Source organism: Lithobates pipiens, unplaced genomic scaffold (assembly GCF_037356315.1).
Source record: "Lithobates pipiens isolate NorthernLeopardFrog02 unplaced genomic scaffold, aLitPip1_a1.2 Scaffold_18, whole genome shotgun sequence".
NCBI lineage: Eukaryota > Metazoa > Chordata > Amphibia > Anura > Ranidae > Lithobates > Lithobates pipiens.
In genome coordinates this window covers 538,382,708-538,408,479 of record NW_027507758.1, presented here as the reverse complement: position 1 = coordinate 538,408,479, position 25,772 = coordinate 538,382,708, and the positions used below count along the sequence as shown (strand labels likewise).

Here is a 25,772-nt window from a genome sequence, read left to right as displayed (position 1 = left end):
GATCGGGACGTTCCTGGTTCCGGGCTTTCCTCCTCGTTACTGCTATTATTATGCACCTGGTGTGTCTCCGCCATGTTCCTCTCCCACTGCGATGAAAGAGACGGGCCAGGGAATATTCTAGAAAGAACATCAGGGGCGGGCAACGCGGGTGGAATTTCACGCATGTGCAGTGTATATAAAGCTTAAAAACGTGTGTGTCGTAACTACATTCTGTGTGCGGAGCAGGGAATATTCTAGAAAGAACGTCAGGGGCAGGCGACGTGGGCGGAGTTTCACGCAAGCGCAGTGTATATAAAGCTTAAACGCGCGTGTGTCTTAACTACGTTCTGTGTGCAGAGGAAGGAGGAACGGAAGCAACGAACGTTAGACCGAAGGTAAGATTTTAACTTTAGTGACATGAGCGGACTATACTGAATCTAGATTGATGCCTATATTGGCTTTTAAGATTATCCTGAGATGAGTGTTTTGGTCTTTTGTTTGGTCTTGCAGAGAATATGTATCCATTTAAAGATCAAGAATTCCTGGGCGAATTCCTGGATAAATACAGAGATATGAGAAATCTATGGGAGGTGAAAAACCCCTTATATCACAACAAAGCAGCTAGGAAGGCAACGCTGGAGAAGCTGCTTGAATCTGTAAAGACTCGGGCCCCCAATGCAGACATGAGGTCTCTGGAAACAAAAATTGGTAGCTTGAGAAGCACGTATAGGAAGGAGTACCAGAAGGTCCAGCAATCCCTGAGGTCAGGAGCAGCAGCAGATAAGGTATATGTACCTAGTCTGTGGTACTTTAACAGGATGCACTTTCTTGATGACCAGATTGAGGCCAGGGAATCGCTTTCGACTCTTCTGGCACCCCTTCCCTCCAGCCTTCCATCCAGCCTTCCCTCAACCCCAGCTGAGGCTTCTGTGGACCAACCTGGGCCTTCCAACCAGGAGGAGATTGAGGAGCCCAGTTGGAGCCAGGTATATGATTTTTATACATATTTTTTGTGTGAAAATGATGATTGTTAATTAGATGTTATTAATGATAAGAAATGATTAATTTAACAAAAAGTGTTTCACATATCAATAGACAGTAGTGGCCAAAAATGATTGGGGTAAGAATGAAAAATGATGGGCTCAAAATGATAGTCTTTTCTATTTAGTAACATTAAATTTGCAACAGTCATGAGCTGAAAACTGTGTGTGTTTGATGAACAAAAAACTAAAACTCTGTCCCTTTTTCATACACAGGAAGACCTCAGCCATGATGAGGCTCTGGCAAGTGGCACACAGGAGGAGGTGGCAGGGCCCAGTAACACCCAGTCTCAAGTGCCTCCCCTCGTCCTTCCATACAAAAGGCCCAGGAAGGGGACTAAAACAGAAGAAGCAGCACTGGCCCTCATCAAGGAGGCTAATAACGCCCTGAAATCCCCCCTCGATGCTGTAGAGGCCTATGGCATCTACATAGCCTCCAATTTACAGCAAATGGAGGAGGGCCAACGGCACAAATGTGAAAAATTAAATTTTACAACTATCCACAAGGGGTTGAGTGGCAAAATAACTGATGACGACCACCTGTGTGCGCTCCCCCATCCTACTCCTTCTGCCACAGGTCCACCTCCAGAGCCTCCAGGGAAGGCTGTAAGGAAGGCTGCAGGGAAGACTGCAGGGAAGGCTGTACGAAAGACAAGAAAGTGATTGCCTGCCTTCAGTCTGGTCTGACAGAACACGCAGCCTGTTGTAGTACCACAGCCTGGGTACATATGTCATCTGCTGCTGCTCCTGTTCTCTGGGATTTCTGGACCAGATTGACCTCCTTTCTATATGGACTTCTCAAACTACCAAGTTTTTGAGCCACAAACTTCATGTGTGCCTTGGGGGCCAAAGGCTTCGCAAATTCAAGCACTTTCTCCAGCGTTGCCTTCATCTTTATTTTGTTTTTATGATGTAAAATAAATTGTGATTTTTTTTTTCAAGAAAATACTTGCCTATGTGTTTTTCTTCAAATAGCAAATATAAAAATTTTGGGTGAGTAGGCAGGTACATTTCAAAAATACAATGTCAAAATTAACAAGGGACACCAACAACAAACAGGTTTACAAATACAACATAATAATGGTGTTGTGGAAACGTGACATAAAAAAATAAAAAAGGAGAGCACGAGAAAATAATACACTAATCCAAAAATGTATATTAATGAAAAAAAGGACTTTACAAAAAAAAACATATATTATGTAGATCTGGCTTAAATTAAAATAAAGATTATTCAGGAGATACCTAGAAATAATAAAAAAATAAGTTTGTGATAACTCTGTGTGAATAAGAGCAGCAAAACAACTTCATTCTTCTAGCATTATATAAAGAAGAGAATGCGCGGCATTGAACACTTTAAAAATTTGCAGTGTGACAATTCTGCTATCTCCATTACGAACGCTAGTTTTACCAGACCGAGCGGTTCCGTCTCGTACTGGATTCTGAGCATGCGTGATTTTTTTTTTTTTTTTTTTTTAATTTCAATAATTTTTTATTTAACAGAAGTGCGTGAGATTGCACAAAAAGAAGGTTACATTCGCAAAATATCGGAGCCATTACAGTGCATGTTAACAATGTGGCGGAATGTCAGATAGAATAGGTGAGACATAGTACAATGTTTCTAAAATATATATTCCATCCAATAAAATAGAAAAAGAAGAAGGAGGACATCACCTTACTCCTTGTACCCCAATTGGGAACATGCGTGATTTTTTGGCATGTCGGAATTGCATACACAAGATTGGAATTACCGTCAGAAAGTTTTTCCGTCTGAAAAATTGAGAACATGCTATCAATTTTTGGCTGGCGGAAATTCGGACAGCTAAATTCCGATGGAGCATACACACAGTCGCATTTTCCGATGAAAAGCTCTCATCAGTCTTTTTCTGGCCGGAATTCCGACCGTGTGTACGCGGCATAACACATTTCACATCATTGTAGATGCTTAATCATAGCTGGTGACCATAGTCTGATTGTAAATATATACAGTATCTCACAAACGTGAGTACACACCTCACATTTTTGTAAATATTTTATTATATCATTTCATGTGACAACACGGAAGAAATTACACTTTGCTAAAATGTAAAGTAGTGAGTGTACAGCTTGTACAGTATAACAGTATACATTTTCTGTCTCCTCAAAATAACTCAACACACAGCCATTAATATCTAAACCGCTGCCAAAAAAAAGTGAGTACACCTCTAAGTGAAAATGTCCAAATTGGGCCCAAAATGTCAATATTTTGAGTGGCCACCATTATTTTCCAGCACTGCCTTATCTCTCTTGGGCATGGAGTTCACAGAGCTTCACAGATTGCCACTGGGGTCCTCTATCACTAATCCATGAGAGACCTTGCGCTCCTCCACCTTCTATTTGAGGATGCCCCACACACGCTCAATAGGGTTTAGGTCTGGAGACATGCTTGGCCAGTCCATCACCTTTACCCTCAGCATCTTTAGCATGGCAGTGGTCATCTTGGAGGTGTGCTTGTTATTTTTTCGGTGTTGTTACATCAAAAGATATAATAAAATAAAAATATTTACACTTTTGTGAGATTCTGTATAGTGATGTATATTGACGTTAAAACAATTGAGGAGCAAACATTTCTCCGGGCTCCTACTATATACAATTAGGCTGAAATGGAAACCAAATGTGCAAGAATGGACAACAGGGAAACAGAGTATCAAACACTAGATGTATTTATAATTAATTGACAAACCAATTCTCTGTGACAACCTGTAGTCCTCTAGCAAAGATTATTGTAAGATGTGCAAGTGCAAACATTATATACAACATAAAAACATGATAGTACACAAAACAATACATTTGTGAAGTTTGTGTTATCAAAATACCACAGACATCCAAAGCGATCACCATTACAATTCATAAATGATAAACACAATTCTCTGATCTGATTAAACAAAGATTGAACTCTTTGGCTTGAATGGCAGGCACCCTGTCTGGAGGAATCCAGGCACCGCTCATCACCTGGCCGATACCATCCCTACAGTCAAGCATTGTGGGGACAGCATCATGGTGTGGGGATGTTTTTCAGCGGCGGAAACTCAGAGACTAGTCAGGATCGAGGGATAGATGAATGCCACAATGTACAGAGACATCCTTGATGAAAACCTGCTCCAGAGCGCTCTGGACCTCAGACTGGGGCAAAGGTTCATCTTCCAACAGGACAACGACCCTAAGCACACAGCCAAGGTAACAAAGGAGTGGCTACAGGACAACTCTGTGAATGTCCTTGAGTGGCCCAGCCAGAGCTCAGACTTGAACCAACTTGAACATCTCTGGAGAGATCTGAAAATGGCTGCGCACAGACTTTTCCCATCCAACCTGATGAAGCTTGAGAGGTCCTGCAAAGAAGAATGGGAGAAACTGCCCGAAATACGTGTGCCAAAGTCTTAAGGCTGTAAGGCTCCTTTTACATGGGCTTGTTCGTTTGACGGACGCCGATTGCTCAGCGGGGATTCATCCCCTGATCCCCGCTGAGCAGGCGGATGACAGGTCAGTCTCTGGTTACTTTGCTGAGACGGACCTGTCAGAGTTCCGCTCTCCTCTATGGGGAGATCAGATGAAAATGGACCGCCTGTTTGTTTTCATCCAGTCAGATCTGCCAGATCGATTTGGCAGACAGGATCGGATCGTATAGCAGCGTATGTCAGTGGACATGTCACCGCTGATATCCGCTGCCCCAAAGGGGTGAATGTAGTGTCCGATCAAAAACTGACAGGCGGACCTGATCAGAAAGCCCATGTGAAAGGGCTCTAATTTATGCCAAAGGTTTTTCAACAGTCTGCATTGCGCAAAGGCTATGAATACTCATGCACATGTGTGTTTTTTTTTTATGTTTTTAATAAATTTGCAAAAATTTCAAACACGCTGCTATTACATTGTCATTATTGTGTATTCTTTGAAGAATTTTGAGGAAAATAAGGAATTTAATTCATTTTGAAATAAGTTTGTATCATAACAAAATGTGGAAAAGTGAAGCGCTGTGAATACTTTCTGGATGCACTGTATTTAGTGTGTCTTCCTCATCTTAGTTGTTTTCACTGGCCCATCTATGTGATGGGTTGCCTAGATGGCCATTCATGGAGCACAGGAGGGACAAAAATGTATCAAATTCTTAGATCTGGTGGCCGCATTAGCTTCCCTTTTGTCCTTTATTTTTACTTGGTAATCCAATCAGTAAGTCAGTTATTTCTAAACTTCCTTTACCAGAACAAGCTGTCCAGCAAAAGTGTCAGTTAGAGGATTGAAACAAACCATTAAATACTGACAAGGATGCTCACAATAAGAAAAAAGCAATCAGTTTCTGTAACTGCCTAAATAGTGTTAGCTGTGGTTCACATTGAATTTGTTAGTCAAGTCCATCTATATTTGCTAGTACAGTTAAAACTATCCTCTCCCCTGAATGACAATGCTGCTGTCCAAAGTTGTCTCAGTTGCTCGTCCATCCAGAGTGGAGGATACCAGACAGGAGGTATTCTACAACCCAAAAAGTATGGAATCACCACTCTTGGAAAATGGTCATTAAATTGTTTAATTATGTAGAAAAAAATAATCACAGACATGCCTCAAAATTATTTTCATTTAACAGTCTAACCTTCTTGCTTTAAGAAACATTTAAAAAAAATAAAAAGAAAGAAAACAGTAGTAAATAAAAAGAAAGAAAACTGTAGTCAATTTCAACTGTTTTTGCAGATGAAGCAGAATCACTCAATTCTAAAGAAATTATTATGGAATCACCATGTATTTTGCAGTTATAAAACAAACATCTGTATCAGATTACATCTGCTAATTAGTCTGCAGTTAAAAGTAAGCTGTTGCACCAACCTGATTGACATGAATCATGGCTCCAACACGAGAAATGTCAGTTGAAACAAAGGAGACGATTATAAAACTTCAAGAGGGTAAATCATCACAGAATGTTGCAAAAGATGTTAGTTGTTCCCAGTCAGCTGTGTCTAAAACCTGGACCAAGTACAAATCAAATGGGAAGGTTGTTAAAGGGAAGCAAACTGGTGGACCAAGGAAGACATCAAAGCGCCAAGAGAAGATGCACAACAAAACAAATGAGGAATAAATGGCCAGAAACTGGAGACAATGTTTGAGACCGGACTGTAAGACATCACCTAAAGGAAATGGGATTTACATACGGAAAAGCCTAATGAAAACCATCATTAACACCTAAAAGAAAAAAACAAGGTTACAGTGGGCTAAACAAAAGCAATCCTCGACTGTGGATTACTGGATGAAAGTAACATTCAGTGATGAATGACGAATTTGCATTGGGCAGGGTGATGATGCTGGAACTTTTGTTTGTAGCCGTTCCAAACAGCATGCTAATTTCCACAATCATTAATAATATTGGGTTGCATGTCAGATAAAGGTACGGGGAGATGACAGTTATTAAATCTTTAATAAATGCACAAGTTTATATTGAGGTTTTGGACACTTTTCTTATTCCATCATATGAAAGGATGTTTGGTGATGATGACATAATTTTTCAGGATGATAATGCATCTTGCCATAAGGCAAAAGCCGTGAAAACTTTCCTTCAGGAAGACATAGACATAGCCTGCAAATAGTTCGGACCTCAATCCAATTGAAAATCTATGGTGGAAATTAAAGAAGATGGTCCATGACAAAGCTCCAACCTGCAAAGCTGATCTGGCAACTGTAATTAGAAAAAGTTGGACCCGGATTGATGAAGAATACTGTTTGTCGATAGTTAAATCCATGCTTCAGAGAATTTAAGCTGTTATAAAAATACTGGTGGTGTACTGTAGTGTTTTTTTTTCTTGATTCCATAATATTTTTCTCCGAACTCAGTGATTCCATATTTTTCCTCTGCTTGATCTGCAAAAACAGTTGCAATTGACTACAGTTTTCTTTCTTTTTTATTTTTTAAAGTATTTCCTAAAGCCAGAAGGTTGAAATGTTAAATGAAAATAGATTTGAGGCATGTCCGATTAGTTTTTTTTCTACACAATTAAATATTTGAATGAACATTTGATACCTTTTGGTGGTAGTGATTCCATACGTTTTTCCAGAGGTTGTACTAGTGGGACCACCAGATGAAAGTAAAGGATAGAAAAGCCTAAAAAAAAAAAAAAATGACTGTAGCTACCACATTTAAGGATCAGTAAACTGCAAAATATTACATATTTTTTCTTGAGTTTTATACATGCTTTCCATGAGTTATTTTTCTCGCTCATCACAATTTATTATTCTTGAACATGGCTCCCAAACAAGAATTAGAAATATCTGATTTCCATCACAGTCCTTGATTAATAGTTATCAACATGATGATATTCCAGTTATCTATGTGAGCAAAATAATATCTCCAGCCACAGCAAATACAAAAACACACATACGTATCCAAGACATGTTTAGTAGACGTTACATTACTTAACATCAAAACAACATTAACTGTTATTTATAAGAACACTTGACTTTTTAGACTCTCAACTTTTTTTTCATGTATCTGTTTGTTAAGTGCACATCCTTTCCTAGCCTTGATATCATAGCCAGCTGCAAAGTTGAAATATTTTAGCTGTTGAGCCTAAGAAAATCCTTTAACAGCTCCAGAATGTCTTAGTTTACTGGCCTTCGTGGGGCTGTCAGGGATATATCTCTTTCACTGCCTTTGATATCAGCTTTCATCTGCGAGGAGCACAGATGTAAGGAGCAAATGTAGATTCAAACATTTCTATGGCATTGTTTGACTAAAAGAGGAGCTGCCATCTCCTTCTATAACAGTTCATCCTTCAACTTCCCAGTCAGCTCATTGCAACCAAAGATAGTTCAGTGTAGTAGCTGTGTATATGCAGAGTTGCTGGCTTTTACTGAAGTTCATCTGTTAGCAATAGATAGACACAGCAGAAAAATGATGTTTTTTTTTGTCTTAAAATATAATTTTACAAGACTGAATAAAAGGCTAAAGCTGTGATAATGTAGAATAAACAACAATTTAGACAGACTGATATCTTTAGATTTGTAGAACAGGCATTAAAGTGGATTTAGCATCAGATATATTTTTAATACGTATGGTATTTACGATAAGTAATGCTCTCCTGACAATACCTTCACCTACCTTTCTATTTTTGTTCAGGCATCATTCAGAGTCAGGATCTACCTAAGGCACTAAAATTCTTTCCGTAGATACATTCCATGTAAGGCTGGGTTCACACTGCTGCGGCTACGAGAACCGGATGTGATTCGCACCGCACTGCAGTGCAAATCACATCCGATCTCTGTGTGATGCAAGTTCAGCCATACAGATAGTATGGCTGAATTCGCATCGCACCCACCCCAAACTCGCACAGGACCCTTTTTTTGGTCTGCAGCAGAATCGGATCGCATGGGTGTTCACACCATGCGATCCGATTCCTGTGAGAGTTTGCAGATCGCACTGCGATATGCGAACTGATCTGGGGGTGTCATTAACATTTCACTGACACTCCCAGCAGTTCGCATAGGGCAGTGTGAACTGCCGCCAGGAGGCATGCGATGCGGGAACCTGCCGCGGTTTTGCAGCGTTCCCGCATCGCTGCAGTGTGAACCCAGCCTAAATCTTGATGTTTGTGTGGTGGCCCTTAGGTTCCTGACTGTGTGTGTGTACATACTGCCTCACACAGATCAGCTCCTGACTGAAGGGAGACCAAGGAAATGCTTGCTGCTGCCTGCAACAGACAAATCTAGATTGCAGACACTTTTGTCTGGAACTCAATTACTGCTTGTTGGTAGTAGAAGGTACCCTGTTACTGTTATATGTGACATGTCAGGAGGTTCTATTACAGATTCTTTAATTTACAGATAGGTCTACTTTCCAAGTTTTTTTCCAACAGAAAATCCCCTCGTGTGTATGGGGCATAACAATTCAACAGGGACACGCATTTGTGGCAAGTTGTCCTTGCTATCTGAGTCTATAATAATACGTTTCTCTCTTCTTTTATAGAATGTTAGGCAGTGTCTGTAAGTTAACTTTAATTGGATGGGATCTATATCATACTTGGAATGATGTCTGATAGTGCTGGACCGATAGAAGCTTGGTTTTGATGGATCCATGAAGTCCATCTTCCTTCAAAGGAGCCATTCATAATGAAGGTATAATGTTGGTGGACTTTGATCTGGCTTTAGGCTGCTGGGTCTCTGCTTGCAACAAAAACAGCTCTCAGACGATGGTAAATTTTAAGGTGGGCATTGAGGAGCAACCATTGAAAAGTTCATATCACTCAGATGTCATTTTGAAATAGTTGGAGGGTATAAAGCATAGATGTGTGCAGCCTATTGCATTAGGGTGTACATCCTAAAGCTCAAACACACACATGTGTGACTACATATATACCATCCAGGAACATTATACTTCCTTCCGGCACAATGCAAGAGTAATGCATAAACACTTGCCTTATGGCAGAACCGTTATTGGGGAGATTTTTCCCATCTTCCTGCCAGAACACAGAGCGATCGCATTACTGCGCATGGGGTGATTAGTGTGAGCATGCCTATGATTAAGAGCATCAAAAACAGACAATGCATTTTGGGGGGAAAGCCTCCCCATTCCTTTGGTTTTTCCCATGATGCTATTAAGATTTAACAGTCCTTATCAAACTCTAACATAAGTATCCTATTGCATCTCATCATGATTCTAGTTACATCCGCTGCTCAGGTCCTGAGGAATGGGAAGGCCTTTACTCAGAAATGCATTGGTTGTATTTGACGCTCTTAACCAATAAATGTTTGAAAAAGACAACTTTTGTACTAGGCACTCTTTAAAGCAGTAGTAAAGCCTACAATAAAACCTATAAGGCTTACCTGTAGGTAAAATTAAAAACTCCTAAACCTGCACCGTTTAGAAGATATTCACCCTGAATGGAGCAAGCGACCTAACTGACGCATGCACTCGGAAAGTTCGGCATGCTTTGCTGGACCTTCAGAGCTTTATGCGAGAACTGAGCGCTCCCACGCATGAGTGTGTGAACCGGAAGAAGTGGGGAAAGATGTCAGCCCTCTCAGCGATGACAGTGCGCCATTGGAGAGCTTCATTCCAAGGTAAGTATTTCATAATGTGCTAGTATGCAAAGGTGTTTTTTTTTTAATTAAAGCTGTAGTTTACTACTGCTTTAATACCCACCCCAAAATATATAGTAGAAATGATGATCAGCCTAAGAGAGACCCTTTCCAGCGGACTTCTGCTTCTAGAATCTGCCTTTTGCATAGGATTAGCAGTTCTGACTGTGTTAGACCATGAGTCTGACAAATTACACTCTGGGAAAATGAACTAGATTGGGTTTTCTTAGGTTGGGTTCACAGATGCTGTGGCCGGGACTCATAGCAGGGGGTCCAGTGTGTCCCTGTTCTCCATTTCAGGGGAAAATCAGGTCCAAATTTTTGCTTGAATTTGGACCTAAAACTGAGCCAAGGACATGCAGGATCCTCTTCCGGTGCAAATCATGGCTGCCCCAGAGTTGTGTGAACCGACTCCATTGAGAGACAGTCAAACTCTCTTGTCATGCAAATTGAATGTGGGGAATTCCAAGACTTAGCCAGCAGCTAGTACATTCCAGAGTCTGCCATGCAGGTTTCCTCTGCAGGCCTAAGCACTCACAATTATGCGGTATAAGCATGCATCCCTTTATACTAACCTAAGGAGAAAATATTTCTCTATGGTTTTGTTGTGGAGATCCACACATAATACAATGTTTGTGCTATTTCAGACCTTGTCTGAGGATAGCCAGAACAGAGTGGTAGGCAAATAATTAAGACAACCCCTACTCCATTGAAATGCCAACCTGGTATCATCCAAAAAGAAGGCCTGATGTGTACTAGTTTGTTGTTATGGTAATATTTGCCTGTTTACCTGTTCAGCCCAAAGAGTCAAGAGGGCCCAACACAGTGTGGGCCCCTCCTACAAAGCACAGCGATTGGGACATTATATTTTGTACATTTATGCATATGCAGTTTGGTCTGCGGCATATTTTAAAATAAATTATTATTATTATTATGAGAACATGCTCTCAAATTTTTGCTGGCGGCAATTCGGCCAGCTAAATTGAGAATGCACATGGTCACATTTTCTGATGAAATCGCACCTCTTCCCCAAAGCACCCACCCCCCATGCTGAGAGCATGTGGCCTGGTGCGGTTCGGGGGGGGGGCGCTCGCTCGTCCCCACCCCTTTCCTGACCTGCCAGGCTGCATGCTCGGATAAGGGTCTGGTATGGATTTTTGGGGGGGACAGGTGCATATCATTGCAATTTTTTACAGCAAGGCCAATTCTTGCTTTCATCAAGATTACCTCTATAGGATTGCGGTGGGAAGGCGCAACCAACACCCAAAGACCAATTTTTTATGCACCCGTTACTTCTATCCAAAGTCAAAGTGACACTGGAATGCATCCAAAAAATCTCTAACCTTGCTCCCAGTGCACTACATTGTGGCCTCATCATTCACACTGGCTCCTCAGCTGTTGCTGAGCAAAAATTGAATTTTTTTTGCTTTATAAATGCAATTATTGCTGCAGCAGATTCTAGTCATGATACAGATCTGGCACTTTACAGGTAGACTAATGCCGCGTACACACGGGCGGACTGTATGGCGTACTTAGTCCGTCGAAACACATTTCAGCGGACAGTCCGCTCGTGTGTGGGCTTCAGGGGACTTTTTCAGCGTGCAGTCTGGCGTACTAAGTATTTCGGATTTTTCGAAATTCTGTCCGTCGTACTTTGGTTTCAGCGGACAATCCGCTCGTCAGTAGGCTAGTTTGACGGACTAAGAATGGCGCATGCCCAGAAAGGATTTACACGGCGGAAGGGTGCTTTGCTGTGTATTGGACTTCCTATTTCTAGTCCCGTCGTACGTGCTGTACACCTCATTGCGCAAGCTTTCGACGGACTGTTTGGATATCCGTGTGTGGTCAAGTCCGTTCAGTCGAAAGTATGACGGACTGTCCGTCGGATTGTACGACGGACTAAGTACGCCATACAGTCCGCCCGTGTGTACGCGGCATAAGAACTATATTGGAAGGAATTTTTAATGCTTTCACTTTAAAAATTAACAAATTACTGCTCATTTAAAAAAAAAATTAATTTAATTTTCTTTTTTATTGATACATTTCCCCCACGGTAGGACCCAGACCACATAACTATTGTATGCCCAATTACTTGCATATAAGCCTTCAAAATGGGCATTTTTGATATTTAACCTTGGGGTCCCATTGACTTTAATGGGGTTCGTTATTCGGGTCTGAACTTTCACGGTGTTCAGAAATTCTGGCACAAACCGAACAGGGGTCTGTTCTTCCCATCCCTATTAATGATCTGCTTCAAGAGTAAGTGCATCAACCACTCAGTGATGACTATTCATTGTGTGAATAAGTGCCCAGTCCTCAGCTCAGAATCTTTAAACCCTTCATTTCCATTCCTTGGCACACATGTGATAACTCCTCAATGCCCTGACTGGTATAGAGGCGATCTATACTCCCCTAATAACCACAGCTCCCTCCCATTGACCTTAACAACTCCATAACAATCAACACTTACATGGATTTTTATGATGGATTGATGATATATATGTAGCGCTACCCCTGCAGAATCAGCTTAAGATTTGTTGCATGCTCTGCATTCTCAACCCCAATAACAGTCTCTGCCCCTCTTGGCACAGCTGGCAATAATGTAAGTGCAATGATCAAATGAGAAACACACAAGTTATGATAAAACACAGAAATTGTCTTTACTGCAATATTTCTGTGGAAAAGTAACAGATAGTAATATATATATATATATATATATATATATATATATATATATATATATATATATATATATATACACAAACATACATACATACATATACATATATATATATATATATTTATTCAAGTAATCAACTGAGATTAAGAGCACTATAGCTCAATACTATATTCAGGCTGCTTTTAGGGGATTCCAAACCTGAGAAAGTCCCCAAGAGCAGAGGCACACTTAAATGGCAAATAAATCACAATATGATACATTATATCAGATTGGGTAACCTTAACCCTTCTCTTAAATATTCTGCTACTAATAACCTCTATGACAAAATCTCACCCCTGTCCTGCCCCAACCTAGCCACTTTCATCTACAACAGCTCACTGCCTTCCTTCCTAGACAAGCTTGCCCCCTCCCTACACGCAGAATCAGGCCCCCGACAGCTACAATCCTGGTAAACAGATGACTCCAGAAGTCTCCAAAAATGTAGCCATGCTCTTCAGCATCTGTGGCATAAAACTAATGCGGGCCATGCACTATACGAAAAATTGGCTGAACCCATTTTCGAAAAAACAAACATTCTACTGTGAGAGTAAACGATAGTGTCATCATGTAATGACCGATAAATCGTTCAGTGGACATAAATTGACTAATTTCTTTTACATATACCTAGTACAAACACATTAACCTTTCAATTTATTGTTCATTCAGCAGAAAATTTCCAAATTGTCCTTCGTTTTTTTGGCTCAAAAATGTCCCAACAATTATCAATTTGGTTCCCATTAACTGTCCGAAAAACTAACAAACTAAATGACCAAATTTCGGACGATTTTTCTTATAGTGTATGGCCAGCATTAGTTCCAGGAACACTTCAAACAATATAAAATCTGCCCTCCTAAAATACTATTCCTGCCTCCACACTGCCAAACAGACCTATTTTATCACACTCATTAACACCTTCTCATCCAGTCCACATCAATTCTTCTCTACCTTTAACACTCTACTCTGTCCTCCACTGCCTCCACCCTCTAATTCACTCACTGCCCAGGAGATTGCCAATCACTTCAAAAATAAGATTGATACAATTCATGAGGAGATCTCCAATGTGCAGAAACCTCCCCCATTCAACGCCCCATGCCCACAGAAACAATCTTTACTTCCCTGATTCAACCCTGCTAGTATTAACGAGGTTCCTAAACTTTTATCTAGCACTCATCTAACCATCTGCCCCCTGGATTCTGCTTCCTCGCAAATGCTACGCTTACCCTCTGACTCAATTCTACACTCTCTAACTCACATTTTCAACCTCTCCCTCTCTTGTGGCATCTTCCCAAACTCTCTAAAACATGCCCTAGTCACCCCCATACTTAAAAAGCCCTCACTGGACCCCACCAATCTTAACAACCTACACCCCCATCTCCCTACTCCCCTTCTCCTCCAAACTTCTTGAAAGACTGGTCTACAACTGACTGAGCAACCATCTGACCATGAACAAACTTCTTGATCCCCCTTCAGTACAGATTTCACCCTCAACACTCCATGGAAACAGCTCTCCTTAAACTCACAAATTACCTACTGATGACTAAAACCAATGGACACTATTGTATACTTCTTCTCCTGTAACCCCTTTCCTGCCTGCCTTTGAAAACTTCATTCCTTTGGTCTCCGTGTCTCTACTCTTTGCTGGTTCTCCTTCTACCAATCCCACAACTCCTTCAGTGTCACTCAACTCTACTTCCTCTTCTCCTTTTCTTTTCTCCGTCTGGATCCCCCAAGGTTCTGTTCTTGAACCTCTCCTTTTCTCACTCTACACCATCTCCCTGGGTCAATTGATTGCCTTCTATGATGGGAGTCACTTTGAACGGGGGGCTTGTGGAACCCAGCTTACCTTGGAGAGCTCCTTGTCCAGCTCCCCTTGCCTCTCTTATGTGTAAGTCACCCTGTGTCTATTAGGGGCACAGAGTGACCGATAAATAATGTGTACTAATCAGACTCACTGTACAACCACACTGGAATGTTGTATATATATATTGTATATTGTCTCATACTGTTGGGGACTCTTTGCTGGGTCGTTTGGGGTGTGGCTGTATTCCATGTGTTCTATTGTGTCCGTCTGCCTTGGGTGTTAAGGGATGTGTATTTACTGTGAAGAGGGAGAGGGTAATTCCTCCAACAGCTCTATCTGCTGATTGGACATTTTATCCCACCTGGATTGTCCCGAGTGTTACCTTTGTGTTCCTGTGTTTCAATAAACAGTTCATGGTCAGCAGCCAAAACAAGAACTGCCTAGTTTGTGGTTGCAAGTGGTTGGAAGATCTTATATCTACAATGCTGTGAAAAAGTATTTCCCCTTCTTTCAGATTTGTTTTTTTTTTTTTTGCATATTTGGCACACTTAAATTACTCAGATCATCAAACTAATTTTAGTATTACACAAAGATAACCCGAGTAAATACAAAATACAGTTTTTAAATTATGATTTCATTTATTAAAGCAAAAAACCTGTCCAAACCTGCCTGGCTTTATGTGAAAAAGTAATTGCCCCATAAACCTAATAACTGGTTGTTCCACCTTTGGCGGCAACAAATGCAATCAAGCATTTGCGATAACTGGCAATGAGTCTTTCACATTGCTGTGGAGCAATTTTGGCCCTCTCATCTTTGCAGAATTGTTTTAATTCAGCCACATTGGAGGGTTTTCCAGCATGAACGGCCTGTGTAAGGTCATGATACAGCATCTCAATTGGATTTAAGTCCGGGCTTTGACTAGGCCACTCAAAAACCCAAATTTTGCTTTGTTTGAACCATTTGGAGGTGGATTTTCTGTTGTGTTTCAGATCATTGTCCTGCTGCATAACCCAAGTGCATTTGAGCGTGCATTAAGGTCACAAACTGATGGTCAGACATTCTCCTTTAGGAGTTTCGGGTAGAGCTCATAATTCATGGTTCCATCAATAATGGTAAGTCGTCCAGGTCCTGAAGCTGCAAAGCAGCCCCAGACCTTCACGCTACCACTACCATGCCTGACTGTTGGTTTGATGTTCTTGTTATGAAATGCTGTATTCGGTTTATGCCAGATGTAGTGCGATGCACACCTTCCAAGAAGTTACATTTTTGTCTCATCAGTCCGCAGAATATTTGCCTAAAAGTCTTGGGGATAATTAATATGTTTTTTGGTAAATGTGAAATGAGCCTTTGTGTTCTTTTTGGTCAGCAGTGGCTTTGGCCTTGGCACTCTCCCACGGATGCCATATTTGCCCAGTCTCTTTCTTATTGTTGAATCATGAACACTGATCTTACCTGAAGCAAGTGAGGCCTGCAGTTCTTTAGATGTTGTTCTGTGTTCTTTTATGACCTCCTGGTCCTTTGCCGTCATGCTCTTGGAGTAATTTTTGTAGGCTGGCCACGGCTGGGAAGGTTCACCACTTTTCCAAGTTATCTCCATTTGTGGATAATGGCTCTCCCCATGGTTCACTGGAGTTCCAAAGTCTTAGAAAGGCTTTGAAACCCTTCCTAGACGGATACATGAACATTACTTTGTTTCTTTTTTTTTTTTTTTTTTTTTTTCTTTTTTTACCACTCAGTGTAAGTTTATTTACTTGCTATGGGACCACCTCAGCTTTCAGCTCAGTGTCCCTTCCAACAATCACATCATAGTGGTAAGTATTTTTTTTTTTTTTTTTTTTTTTTGGAGTGTTGATACCAGGCTTACTGTTTTTCATGTTAATCTTGTAATCCCTCTCTGTCACACACTCCCATCTTCTTCCTACCCCTTTCCCCTAACCTCCCCCCCCCCTCCTACCTATCTGTGGACCACCTTTTTCTATTTTTTCCATAAGTACTTTAATTTCTATCCCAATTGTACCTTGTAGTATCTTAACTGTACCTATTTAGGGCTTCCTCAACCCCTCTGAGATGAGCCATTTCTTCCTGAAATCTACCCAGCACTTCCATTTCCCTATAATTGGAGTAATACTCTGTTCTTCCCGGCTACTTCTTAAACACTCCATTTTATAGGTCTTTTCTACCGAATCCACCCATTCCCACATTGACGGAACTTCCTTCTCTTGCCATTTCTTCGGTATTAATTTTTTACCTGCATTCAGCAGGTGGGGGATCACTGATTCCTTATATTGTCTGAGCCCGATTCTTGTCCCATGGAATAACACTACCCAGGGATCAGCCTTCACCTCTTTGCCTGTAATCTCTTTGATGTGGGCTATAATTTGGTTCCAATAAGTTTTTATTTTTGGACAACTCCACCACAAGTGTGCCATCGTGCCCACCTCTCTACATCCTCTCCAACATTCCCTGGCGCCATCCTGCTGAAACTTGCTTTTCCTTTCTGGGGTATAATACCATCTCATCAGACATTTAGCGCTCATTTCAGCCGTTCTGGCATCTACCGCCGAGCCATGCACTAATTTAAATATTTTCTTTACTATTGTGTTTTCTAATTGTGATCCTAATTCCCTCTCCCATTTTTTGATGTACGCAGGTACCCCCAGCTCTACTCCCTCTAACAACATTCTGTACCATCTCGAAACAACTTTCTTTGCTGTCTTTAATGTACAGAGTTGTTCCAACGGGGTCAGATTTTCCGCTGTTCTAACCCGCACAGGGAGTTTTTTGATAAAACTCGAGAGCTGAGCGTACCTCCACTCATCAATTATCATCATCTCTTTTTTTTGTGCCAACTCGTGATATGGTGCTAGTCCCTCCCCTTTCATTACATCTTTTAATTTTACCTCCTCTTTAACCCAGTTTCCTCCTATTTCCTGACATCCTGGTAAGAAAAAATTATTATTCTTTAATGCTATAAGTGGTGAATTATATTTTCCGTTAAATTGCCTATATATCTTATCCCAAATCCGCAGTGTGTTTCGTGTAATATTATTCCCTTCCAAAAATACACTTCTCTCTAAAGGGGGATTCCAAATTTGCTTATCTAATTTTGTTCTACATAAATCGTGTTCCAGTCTCACCCATCTTTTCTCTGTGTTGTCCCTTATGCTCCATTCACTCACTCTAGACACCACAACAGCTTCATAATAAGTCTGCGCATCTGGCACTGCTACTCCACCCCTGTTCTTTGGTTGACGAAGTGTAGCTAGGGCTACCCTGGCTTTTTTATTTTTCCAAACAAATTTCATTAGGATAGATTTTAATTTTGACAAGTAAACATTGGACAGAGGAATAGGGAGCATCTGAAACCTGTATAGGATCTTAGGGAATATTATCATCTTTAATGAATTTATTCTTCCCAACCATGATAGTGCCCTATAGCTACACCTTTTACATTCTGCCTGTATCTCATCTAGTAACGGGATATAATTACAACGGTACATTTTCCTCTCTGTTTTTGCTAATTTTATCCCTAAATATTTAAGCTCACTCTTCCACGGGAGTTTCCAACTTTGTTGTACCTTTTGTACCTCTCGCTTGTTAATATTGATATTCATTATCTCCGATTTTGACCTATTTATTTTAAAATTTGAGACCTCCCCGTATTGGTCGAGTAGCTCAAATAATTTAGGCATAGATGTCTTTGGGTTGTTCAAGTAAATTAAGATATCGTCCGCAAAGGCTGAGTATTTATATTCCGCTTTTTCCACTTTCACCCCTTCTATCCCGGGATCCCCTCTTATTGCTGCTAGGAGTGGCTCCAAAGAGAGCACAAACAGGAGGGGCGAAAGCGGACAGCCCTGTCTTGTACCCCTCTCCATTTCGAAAGGCTCCGACACATACCCATTAACTTTTATACATGTCTTTGGATGTTCGTACAGTACCTTTATCTTCTGTAACATCTTAGGTCCTAGCCCCATCTTCTCTAATGTCTTAAACATAAACCCCCAGTCTACTCTGTCGAAGGCTTTCTGTGCGTCCAACGACAAGAGCAGACTGGGGGTTCCACCCTGTCGCATCTTTTGAAGCAGGAGGAGTGTCTTTATTCCGTTATCTTTTCCCTCTCGTCCCCCTATGAAGCCCGTCTGGTCTGGGTGGACCAGTGATGTCATTAAACCCTTCATTCGCTCTGCTAATATTTTAGCATATAGTTTTGTATCCGCGTTTAACAGCGAAATCGGCCTGTAGCTGGTACACTGTGTGGGATCTTTGCCCTCCTTCCGTATTAGAGTAATTGTAGCCCTTAAATCTTCATTACTCATTCTATATTCTTCTCCTAGGCCGTTCATATACCGACACAATTGGGGAACAAGAGCCTCTTTAAACGTTTTATAATATAGTGTTGTGAAACCGTCTGGTCCCGGGGATTTTCCTGGTGCTGATTTTAATAATGCTCTGACTATTTCATCCTCCGAAACTGGCCTTTCAAGTATGTCCCTTTCCGTGGGGGTGATTTTAGTCAAAGCATTTTTCTCCAAAAATTCCCTGATCTTCTGCTCTTTCTCTCCGTTTTTGGCCTTTTTCTTACTGTCCGTAAATATCTGCTCAAAGTATAATCTAAAAGTTTCTGCTATATCTTTGGTAGTATAGAGCACTTTTCCATTTTTATTCTTAATTTCCCCAATGAAATTTTTTCCTTTTTTCTTTTTTAACATTCTGGCTAAAAACTTACTTGATTTATCTCCCCATAAATATTGTTCCTTGGCCAACCCTTTAAACGTCATCGCCGCTTCTTGGTCCAAAAGGTCCTTCAGCTCCATCCTTACCGTTAATAACTTTTTAAATACCAGGTCATTTTGGGGCAGACTTTTTTTTTATGGTCTTGTTCTAAACAATGTATCTCGCTCATTAATTTATTGATTTTTTCGGCTCTCATTTTTTTCTTTTTAGATTGCATAGATATCAATATTCCCCTTATATAGGCCTTGTGCGCATCCCACAGCGTGTTACTTTTAATTCCCTCTGTATCATTAAATGTAAAATATTGATCGATCTCACTCGCTATTTTTATCCTATCCTCCTCCCTAAGCAATAGCTCCTCATTCAACCGCCATCCAGAGAGGTTCCTCCCTATCCTTGAGATGTTTAGGCATAGTTTTACCGGGGCGTGATCCGAAAGAGTCATCACTTCTATCCCTGAATCCATCACATATTCCAATAGCCCATGGTCTATGAATATGTAATCGATGCGTGAATACGTCCCATGGACTGCTGAATAGAAGGAATAATCACGTGACTGGGGATTTTTTGCTCTCCATACATCCACTAATTGGTTGTTATATAGCTTTTGAGCTATATTTTTGTGTGCTGCGCTTCTCATCTTTTTAACCTCCGACGAACTATCGACTTCCGGGTTGAGGCCGAAGTTTAAATCTCCCATCATAATTACATAACCTGCTTTAAAGTCCATAAGTTTATATAATATCTTATTTAAAAAACTAATTGGGTTGCTATTAGGAGCATAAATATTTACTAAAGTACACTCCAATTCCTCTAATGTACCTCTTAGGAACAAATATCTTCCCTCTGCATCGCACATTTTTTCCTTCAACTGAAACCTTATTCTTTTGGAAAACCCTATCGCTACCCCTCTACTTCTGGCTGAAATGGTATCACTATAGAACCAGACCGGGTAGTTATTGGAATATAATCTAATGTTTGATGCGAGGGAGATATGTGTCTCCTGTAGAGATATAACGTCAGCCTCATAGCGCTTCAATTCTGCTAAGATCTTATGTCTTTTTATTGGGGTATTCATGCCCTTCACATTATAGGACATAAATTTCAGGCCGTCTATTTTACTATTGCCCATCTATTTGTCCTACGTTCCTTGCCCTACGTAGGTACTTCTTATCTTGTTTACTAAGGTGGTCCACATTTTTCCTCCACCCTCCCCCACCCCTCCCTCCACTTTACTTCCCTTCCCCAACCTTATACCTTCCCATCCTCCCCTATCTACCCCTCCCTCCTTCCCTTCTTTACATCCCATACCCACCTCCCTCCTTACCTTCCCCCTTCCCCCCAACTCCCTTGGCCTGTATACGGCCTTTGTTAGGTTAATGGTCGTGCATGCCCCTACCATCTCCTAATCTATTTGTTAAGAGGGTTTGGGGCTTGTCCACCTGCGCCTCTCCCGCCTCTCCCCATGAGACAGGAGGTATTACATCCCACCATCTTGTTTAATTTATATATTTTCCTTATTTCCTTCCCCTTTTCCCTCCCCTCCTTTCCCCGGGCCCATTTTTTCCCCCTACAATGAGCCCATTATTCCATCTGCCAACCAGGAAGAATTGGCGGGCGTATTCCCAGTTTCTCACAAAAATCTTCCAAATCTTCCGGGAAAACCAGCTTCGCCGATTTACCATCTTTGTTCCCTATTAAACAAGCAGGAAAGCCCCATCTATATTTAATGTTCTGAGCTTGCAATTCATCTAGTAGGGGTTTCAAAAGTCTTTTCCTTAAAAGCGTCTCGGGTGCCATATCCGGGAATATCTGTATTTCTCTCCCTTCATATACATGTGGGGTTGTTCCCCTTAACTTTTTCCATATTACTTCTTTCTCATCGAAATATGTGAAGCGCACTATTATGTCTCTCGGTCTGTCCATATCTCTAAATCTTGTTTTACCAATTCTATGGATTCTATCAATCCTTGGTGGAGCTCCCATCTCATTTCCCCAGCAGGGGGCGAGAATACTGTTTAGTATTACTCTTAAGTCTTCGCCTTTTGATTCCGGGATTGAGCGCAATTTCAAATTTTTCCTTCTACTTCTGTTTTCCTGGTCTTCCAGTTTATACAGCGTATTCCTTTGTGTTTGTTGAAGTGTTCTTAGTTGATCTTTAACTTTGTTTAGCTCTATGGCTTGGAGATCCATACGATTTTCTGTAGCTTCTACTCTCTCTAGTAATCCGCCTAAGTCCTCTCGGAGCCCCCTGATGTCCATTTTGATTGCATTCTCTAATTTTGAAAGCATTTCTGCCATTTCTCCTTTTGAGGGAGGAAGATTTTCTGTCCTAATTTCTTCCGTTTTGCTGCTCTCGCAGTCACTTTCTATTATTGTGTCCTCACTGGTATGTTGTGTTCCTCCACCCTTATGTTTGCCCGATCCCTTCTTGTATTCTGAGATGGTTGATTGTCTTTTATCCAATCCCGCTTCTTTGGGGCTTGCTCCTTGTGTCATATACTGTTGGATCGACGTATCTAGACTCTTATCTTTTATGTTCCGTGCGGCTCCACTTTTCGCCATCTTATTTGCTGACTTGCTCATAGTTCAATCTGTCTCCAGATTTTGTGGATCCTAGACACCTCGAAAACTCTTTCCCTTAAGTCTTAATTCATCGATGAAGTCGCTTCCTCCAGCGGCTTTCCTTCTATGAAAGCTGATCATCCAGTTACCTCTTTGCTCCCCGCTTTTACTTAGGGAATCTCAACCTTTTTCCACTCTATGTCTATGTTCCGCTGGCAGAGTCCCTTGGGGGGACCCCTTAACACTAACTTCTTCTCTCAGAATAATAATACTGCTCCCTGTTATATTTTATTTTGATATCTTCCTCCGCTGCGTAATCTGAGGGGGTTTCTTACCTAAGCGACATGTAACCTTTAACCGCGCCAAACCTCCCCTAGGTAAAAACCTATGGATCCTGGGGTTGACAGGTCACCCTGATAACCTGTCGAGTGCTTAGCGCCTCCTATCTTTCGATCTCCAACCTCGCATGGGGAAATAAAATGGCTGAGCTGTAGAGTTTAACCTCTATTTCTTATTCCTAATGTGATTCACAGGCAGAGTGGCAAAGGTTGTCAATATCTTATCCCAGGGGAGGGGGGACCAGTCAGCCATTTAGGAACTCATCTCTATTCTCCACTAATAACAGAAGAGTCCCTTAAAAGGGAGAGTAGGATATCCTACATTTAAGGAAATTTGTACTGATCTGGAATGCGCACGGCAAAGAGAGAGGAAAAAAAAACGAAAAAGCAAAAGAAAATCCCTGTAATCAGATCGTGCGATTTTCCTCTTATTGTATAATGTATACGCTATTACAAGCGATTCAGGTAGTCTATTCAATTCCTGCTGCATGAACAATATGTGCTGACGGCGAGGGAAGCAGGAGGAGGAGAAAAACACAAAAAAAAGGAAAAACAAAACAGGAAGAGGAGAGGAAAAAAAAAACCTCCTCCCCCCAGTTATATTCGTCTAGCGTTTCACCGCAAGAAAAAGAGCTTAAAGTAGCATTGCAGATCTCTTTGCGATTAATTCCTCCTACCTTAATTACTCTTCTAAGGTTCTTACAGTCAGGTCAAGGTATCTAGTCCACTCTTATGTGTATCCGGGTCCGCAAAAAAGTAGGAGCAAAGAAAAACCTTTTTTAATCCCACGCCATTAAATCCACACTCTGATGTATATAAACTGCTTTTCTCATCGATGGTTGCTCAATGGTATAGATGCTTCGCCCAGCACATGCATACCCCCCTGGAATAGAGGCAAACCTCATGGACTTCCTCCACCTAACCATGTGAGATTTGTCCTGGCGGTAGGTATTTATCCCTTCATTTTGAACCATGCGACTTTTTCTCCCCTATTATTGCATATGTGCCAATGTCGCATGCACTTGCGATAGTCAAAGAAGTAATGTTTAAGCTTATTTAAGGGAAATAATGCGTGTTGACCCTGCGGAACCACTGCTGTTTAGCGGACCACTTTCCAAGTTATCATCTCCTGGTATACTGAGCATAGCCATTACCATGTGCATATATAATAAAACTACGATCCTGTTAAGGTTTATACAACCCTGCAGTTGCTTTAAATTCAAAACTGTCGATGGAAACATGCACCAAGGAAAACTTTTCCGCAGCCGGCTTCCTTATCTACTTAACAAAGCTCCTTTTGACCTGCATACATTTAACCCCATAGACACGTTATTTGTTTCCCCTGGTTAGATGTATATTACACAGCAACAGTATTGTGACTTTAAGAATGTTACCGTCCTTGTCAATGCTGTGTCTCTTTCCCACCGGTCTCCTTCTAGTTTCCAGGCTCCGGAGGGTCTCCTCCAAATTCCTCCGAGGTCCTGCTGCATAGCCAGGGGGTATCCGTTGTGCACTGGAGCGGAGAAGAGGGGGAGGGTGGGCCGGTCGAGGTGATGAGGAGGCTGGGAAGCACCGTACTCAGGGCTGCGGGATGTTAGCAGCACCGCACCGAGCGCTTCCACATGTCTGGGCTGGGATCTCTCACCTCCCTGCTCCAAACCATGCCTTGCTGTTTGTTCATCGGTGCGGTGAGCTTAGCGCTGGCAGGCCCCTCCCCTCAGGCGGACGCTACGTCCTCACGTTACACATCCGCCCTGCTCGATATTATAGATGTTCTAATCCGCATTACTTTGTTTCTAATCTGTTCTTGAATTTTTATAGATTGTGGCATGATGTGTGGCTTTTTGTGATCTGTTAGCGTGCTTCACTTTGTCACACAGCTTCTATTTATGTGATTTCTTGATTGAACAGGTCTGGCAGTAATCAGGCCTGGGTGTGGCAAGTGAAATTTAACTCAGCGTTCCAAAAAATTGTGGTTAATCACAGTTTATTCATGATTTAGCATAGGAGGGGGCAATTACTTTTTCACAAAGGGCCAGGCAAGTGTCAACAGTTGTTTTCCCTTAATCAATTAAATAATAATTTAAAAACAGCATCTTGGATTTACTCAGGTTATCTTTGTGTAATATCAAAATTTGTTTGATGATCTGAATCATTTAAGTCTGAGAAATACGAAAAAAAAAAAAAAAAAAAAACAATCAGGAAGGGGGCAAATTCTTTCACAGCACTGTATATTCAGACTGGAAGGAAGCAGTTTATGACAAAATGTAAAAGAAGTTACTAATGCGCACAGGCCTTCACTAATATCCCTAATTTGACTAAGCGTTCAGGCTAATTAATGAATAGGATAATTAATTGAAGGAAACTGACAACATATAAAGTGATCTCTGCACCAGTAAACAAAATGTGATAAATAGAGCGCCACATAATCTATTTATCACAGTGTATGACAAAAGCACTCAAGCGGAGTGTGGTACATTTCTTTACATTGGTGGCAAGCAGTGGGACACTTCCTGCAGTCTGGGACATCCAAACTTCCACCAATATCCAAGGTCCGGATAGCAGAAGAGGAGAGGAGAGGTACACATACCAGCCGTTATGGAAGAGGATTTCGGAAGGAGGCTGCGAGAGATGCGGATACAGCACAGACCAGAATCAGAACAGGTCCTGCTGGGATGGTATGATTCTGTCAGCTAGGAACTCTGGAAGAAAGCGCTAGCCCATGAGCAGTGACACCAGGGGAAAATTCTCTCCTCCTTCCAAGAAAGGTATTGGTTGCAGTATGAAGTGTGAGGCCGCGTACACACGCGCGGACTGTTTGCCCAACCTTGTTCGTCAAACAGTTTCGGCAAACAGTCCGCTCAAAATTTGCATGAGCGGACTTGCCCACACACGAGCGGACTGTTTCAACGAACTGTTTGCCAAACAGTCCGCTCAACTTTTGAAATGAACGGACTCGCCCACGTAAGGCGGAGGCAAATCCGCCCATTTCGAGCGCGTGTACAGGTAGGCGGGGCCCGCGAAGGAGACGTCGCGGGCTCCGCCGCCTGGAATGGGCTTAAAGGGAAACCCCAACGCCGAAAAAAATCGGCGTGGGGGTTCCCCCAAAGTCCACACCAGACCCTTGTCCGAGCACGCTACCCGGCCGGCCAGGAAAGGGGGGCGAGCGAGCGCGCCCCCCCTCCTGAGCCGTACCAGGCCGCGTGCCCTCAACATGGGGGGTGCCTTGGGGAAGGGGGGGCCGCGCGGCCCCCCCACCCCAAAGCACCTTGTCCCCATGTTGATGAGGACAAGGGCCTCTTCCCGACAACCCTGGCCGTTGGTTGTCGGGGTCTTCGGGCGGGGGGCTTATCGGAATCCGGGAGCGCCCTTTAAGAAGGGGGCCCCCGGATACCGGCCCCCCACCCTATGTGAATGAGTATGGGGTACAATGTACCCCTACCCATTCACCTGTGAAATAAAGTACAAAAAAAAACACAACACAGGGGAAAAAATATTTTATTGCA

The 25,772-nt window shown here is 41.8% G+C and overlaps 1 protein-coding gene across 1 annotated transcript; it reads left to right on the top strand.

Moving 5' to 3' along the window:
- The first annotated feature begins 410 nt into the window (after positions 1-410).
- Positions 411-1,903, top strand: LOC143990256 (uncharacterized). Its single transcript, XM_077490331.1, has 2 exons — positions 411-965; positions 1,236-1,903. Exons 1-2 carry the CDS (start codon positions 495-497, stop codon positions 1,680-1,682), a joined length of 918 nt encoding a protein of 305 aa, XP_077346457.1. The 5' UTR covers positions 411-494; the 3' UTR covers positions 1,683-1,903.
- The last annotated feature ends 23,869 nt before the right edge of the window (positions 1,904-25,772 follow it).

Coding starts and splice junctions, on each gene's coding strand:
- LOC143990256 (XM_077490331.1), top strand. CDS start 495: ATGTATCCATTTAAAGATCAAGAATTCCTGGGCGAATTCCTGGATAAA. Junction 966..1,235: donor AGGAGCCCAGTTGGAGCCAG/GTATATGATTTT, acceptor TTTCATACACAG/GAAGACCTCAGCCATGATGA.